General features: G+C 40.4%; 1 protein-coding gene and 1 long non-coding RNA gene across 2 annotated transcripts in view; one reads left to right on the plus strand and one right to left on the minus strand.

The window, feature by feature from the left end:
- Window positions 1–5,316, plus strand: part of LOC110262596 — a 21,013-nt gene that overhangs the window by 8,009 nt on the left and 7,688 nt on the right. The gene's annotated exons all lie outside the window — the stretch shown is intronic.
- Window positions 49–5,316, minus strand: part of LOC110262595 (procyclic form-specific polypeptide A-beta-like) — a 15,548-nt gene continuing 10,280 nt past the window's right edge. Inside the window, exon 2 of the mRNA XM_021102960.1 lies at window positions 49–1,625. Coding sequence (XP_020958619.1) covers window positions 207–737 — 531 coding nt within the window. The 5' untranslated portion in view covers window positions 738–1,625 and the 3' untranslated portion in view covers window positions 49–206. The remainder of the gene's footprint in view (window positions 1,626–5,316) is intronic.

Genomic DNA, 5,316 nt, shown 5'->3' on the forward strand with positions numbered 1-5,316 from the left:
TATATATATATAATAAAAGTGTACAACAACCAAAATAAGGGTATCCACAATGACAAATATATACAGTAATCCCAAAATGATCTCAAAGATAAAGTGCAAGAGTAAAATGCGAAATAAAATAAAGTAGCAAAAACTAGAGGATAAATATCTAAAAATTCACTACATAAATGCTATTCACCGGTCACGAACGGTGACCTCCCCACACTTTAGGATGAAACATCATCTTCGATGCTACTGCTGATGCTCGGGATGGGGTCAACAATTGCGCCGGGCTGTGGCTTAGGCTGTGGCTCAGGCTCAGGCTGTGGCTCAGGCTCAGGCTGTGACTCAGGCTGTGGATCCTTAGGAGGTTGTGGAATCTCTGTGGCGGCCTGTGTCTCTGGTGGTGCCTCCTGCTGAGTCGGCTCCTCAACATGCTCCTCCTCCTGATCCTGCTCGTCGGAGGCGGGAGAGTCTGGGAGCGGAGGTAGCTCAATACCCTGGGAGACAAACACCTGGTCTATGCAGTCGAGACGTCGCATGATACGACGCTCGCTGCGCTCCATAGAGCGAAATAGGCACTGTACCAACAGGTATGTCGACTCAGGTGCAGGAGGTGGTGGTAAGGATGCTGCGGCTGCTGAAGTAGAGGGGGTCCTGCTGCTGCTGCTGATGATAAGGGCTGAGCTGCCTCCATCATTACTCTGGCTCGAGAACGGCGCTTGGGTGGAGGCTTCTCGTGCACCCACCCACCCCATGGAATGGTAAGCTCCTTATCGTCGTCATCTAGGGGTGGTGGTGTCACATCATCGTCCTCCCACGGAACATCAGCCAGCTCAATCATGCTGGTAACCAGTGTAGGAAATGGCAATAGACCACGAATGTGCGCGCACCACATACTCTGCCTAATTAGTCGGGGGAAGTCTACCTCTTTCTCCTCTATCACACATCCAATCAAAACTAGCATATCCATCGGGATCTCTGAGAAGTGAGTGGTGGGCAGGACATAATGGGCGAATATATGCTGCCAAGTCTTGGTCTCTCTCGACAGATAGGTGAAAAGCATCCCCTTAGGCTTCTTGTTAGTAGAATCCATCACCCAGGGAGCGTCAGGTGTGGCAATCACGCGCTTAAGTGCCTCATAATCGAATGTCATGCAGTGGATGGCTACCTCTGCCTACTGATAGGCGCATGTGCCATCAGTGCGAGGTCAGCAAAGCAACGCCTCCCCAATGGCTGCCTCAGTGATCAGAATCTCTCTACCCCTCAGCTGGACTGAATCGAGAGTGGCACGAAAGAAGTTGCAGTAGAATTCTCTCACCCATGAAATGTTTATCCTTCCCAAATCTCTGTCAACAAAGTCCAATCCCAACTCCAGAATACGGGTGTTTATGGTGCGTCTCACATCATTGGGAAGGACCAGCTTCTTTTCAATGTTTAGGTTCGTCTTCCGGAATTTAGGGAAGCGAAGCTCACAGTAGAGGTTGGAGAATTTGATTGGATCAGTGGATGGGAGTAGCTGATTTTCTTTGTCCACTTCATTCAGGGGATTTTTAGCATAATTTTCATAGGGTGAAGAGGTAGAGGTTTTAGAGCGCTTTCTCTTCTTAGAAGTAGTGGCTATAGCTTTCCCTTTGTCTGACATCCTGAAAAACAGATGTAGAATGATGTAAGCAACTAGCCAAGTAGATGTGAAGCACTCAAAGTAAGGCATACTCATGAAGTGAGTGAAGAAAATAGAATGCTTGAAATACAAGTAACAAAATTCAGAATTTAATTCTAGTTACAAATCAAGAATTCAAACCACAATTGCACAATGCTTGTTCATTGAGCCTAATAAATGCCATATTCAAAAGAATGATTAAAGGAGTTATGTTCAAAATAAATGGAAGAAATCAGTTGCTTAATCAAGTTAGAGTTAGAAATTAGTTTAAAAATTAGTGATATGACTGCTATTAGCTCAATTAAAAGCAGTGTACAAAGTATGGATGCAAGAATACTCACAACCATGAAATGTATATAGTCATTGATGATGAAATATGATATTGCCAAAAAAGCACACAATTATGAAAACAAGTCATCAGTCAATTGTGAAGATCACTAGAATTGTATGAATTGGTGTTGGTAAAATCAGAACATTGAGGAACAAGAAAATCAAGAAACATTCAACACCCATTCCAAAGAGGTATAAAATTCACAAGTTGAAACCAGAATGGAAAATCTCATGATCTATGCGACTTAATGCAAATTAGGCATGAATAGAATGAATCAATTAATCACACAGATTAAAAACCTTCAAACTTGTGAGTTTATGCAAAAGAGGCACAAAATCTTGAAAGAGTTTCAAGTTATGGTCAATCTGAAAGCTTACCTAACTATGCAATGCATATAAGCAAATTAGCGTTGTAAGCAAGCAAAGAGTACTACAAGCATGACCAAAACCTATAAACATGTTCTTGAGGAGTTTCCAAAACCATTTAGCAAACAAAACCTTATTGACACAGAAATCATCAAATAGAAGCTTGTTGCATCAATTAAACAGTGTTATTTCATGAAACATGGTTAGAAAAAATCTGGCAGCATTTCAGCAGTAAATTGGCTATTTCCCAAATTCAAACAAGCAATTCTAATCCATATGAATTCATTAACAATTAAAAGCACAAAAATCATATATGAGTTCATATGAATTGAACAATTAAGCCAATCTTTCAGCAGCAAAACATTAAAAAGCAAATTAAACTAAATCAGCCAGCAACAATTAACATTCTTTCTTTGAACGATGAACAAAAATACTTGCTTAAAATACAGCTCCAAATCTGCCTAATTGCATAAAGATAATGAATTCAGGTAGCATGCTATTCACTGAAGTTCATACCCAACCACAAGTGTTCAACATGAACTTAAACAAATAAGCATGTTGGGTCAAGTGATTGAGTTCAAATTGGAACAAGACAGAAGCAAAAACAACTTGCATTCATTAAGCAAAATCATCACTGCACAAGCAATCATTAACAATATTTAGCAGCTGGTTCACCTCACACAGCCATGATAAAAAACACAGCATCACAATTCAAACAAGCCTATTGGAAGCTTGGAGTTAGTGCTAGTTACTGAATTTTGGTGTTGAGGGCTTGCAATCTTGCCTAAGTGGGTTGTCTTGGGTTATACGAGAAAATCAGCCAAGGTATGGTTTTGGTTTCTCGTATTTAATATATAATGTCTTGTGAAAACTTAGGCTAGATGACCATAGGCTAGGTGTGAATGTATGAATGTGTTAAACGCTTAGTACCTTGATAATAATTGTTGAAATAGGTTGATTATTAGCTTGGTAATTGATGTTGGTGATAGAAGTGGAATGCTAAGTGATGATTTGAAGATGATTGATAAAGTGGTAAACATGCATATGTATATGTAATGAATTGTTGGTAAAAATTGATGAATTTGTATGAGATTATGCAATATTGACGTATGATTAGTTATGGTAGGGTGTGGAGTTGTGTTGGCTATGTTTTGGGCAGGGGATTTTTGTGTGGGTGTGAGCAATGAGTTATGTTTTATGAAAATAGAGGTTTGGAAGATTCTTGTTAAAATCTGATTTTTTGCCGAATTTCGGTGAGCCATAACTCTACTTCCGGACCCCCAAATTGTTTCAAACTTGTCTCATGAAATTTGGGTCCGTGAAGTTTACGTCGTTCGAAGAATAGATGAAAAATGTTTTCAAATGAGAAAGTTATGTGCGTCAGAAGTTCGGTATGTAAAATTGAAATTCTGCAGACTTAACCATTTTTTACTAATCTGCAATGCATGCGTATGCAAACCCCTCCATACGCGGATGGGCGTTTCTGTTTGGCATGCATGTGTATGCGGACGAGGTAATGCGTACGAGTGATGGGCGAATTTCACTCCCACGCATACGCGTGGCCCATACGTACGCGTGACACCTATTTTCAGCAAACTTAATTTTATGTTTTAAAACCTAATTTCAAACCTCTAAACCTCTATTTTTACTCTTTTAACCCCTAAACCTTAGTTATGTGTTGATTGATGAGAAGAAGTTAGTAGGGGGTGATAACTTGGAGATGAAGAAAGCTTGAGAAGTGACGAATTAGGTATGAGGAGATAGGGTGCATATATATATATATATATACTACTTAAATTATGAAACTGGCTAAAGAAAGGAATAAACATTGTATCTGAGCACTCTTTTTCGAAAGTGCGACCCCAGAAGATGGTGGAAGGTGAGGATCCCCTTCCTTGTTCCTCCTGGATTGTAAAATCTCCCCCAGCAAGATGATGGGAGGTTAGGATCCCCTCCTTTGTTCCTCCAGGGCATATGAGAACGTACCTCTTGGGTAGACGCAAGGGTTGTGATTTTGCCTCACTTGCTCCAGGTTGGTTAGTATATAGAGGCTCCTCGGGTAGACGCAAGGGTTGTAGTTTTGCCCTACTTGCTCCGGGTTATGATAAACTATGTATAAAGGTGCAAATATATGATGTATAAGTGATGTTATAGCTATAATGAATGATTATGAAATAATTATGAATGAATATGAATGAAATGAGACTAATGCACTAAATGTTATCTGAGATACGAGTTTCCCTGGGTAAAGTACCGTGACTTGCCACCACGTGTTCTAGGTTGAGACTCGATACTCTGTTGACCTTACGACGTAAGGGTGACTGAGTACTTATAAATTTCTGGGAAGGATAACACCCATTGAGCAATTTTATATATGAGAAAAAGCTATGCATAGACTCTTGGGGATGCGCATCGGGGGAACAATCCAGGGTTTGGCAGCCGGACTTGTCGGGTTGGCTTGATAACCGACAAATGAGACTCATCAGCCATAGGACAGGCATGCATCATATGCATATTGCTTGAATTGCTTGTTTGTGCATTATTTGGGAATCCCTAAGTGAACTTACCATGTTAATTTTTATATTTGCTACCTACAGTACTTGTATTCTACCTGTGTTTGTTATTGTCTACTTGGTTGTCTATGCGGTTCTCTGGTGTTGGAGGATTGGAGGAAAGGAGGAGGATTGATGGTTTAGGTTTAAGTTTTGGTTAAGTTAGGAACCCTTAGAAGATTACCTTGGTTTATGGTTCTATTTTAGTTCTTTAAGCTTTATAATCTGAGTGTCGGCGTTCTAGGATTGCCTCTGGCTTTCTCAGGACCTTATATCTCATGTATGCGGTACCTTTACCATACTGAGAACTCCTAGTTCTCATTCTATATGGATATTTGTGGTTTTCAGATGCAGGTCAGGTGGCACCTCGCTGAAGCATTCTGGGAGCTTCTGAAAGCGAAGATTCTTTTGTACTTTTGGGACTTA

The sequence above is a fragment of the Arachis ipaensis genome, chromosome B05 (genome assembly GCF_000816755.2).
Source record: "Arachis ipaensis cultivar K30076 chromosome B05, Araip1.1, whole genome shotgun sequence".
NCBI classification, from domain to species: Eukaryota; Viridiplantae; Streptophyta; class Magnoliopsida; order Fabales; family Fabaceae; genus Arachis; species Arachis ipaensis.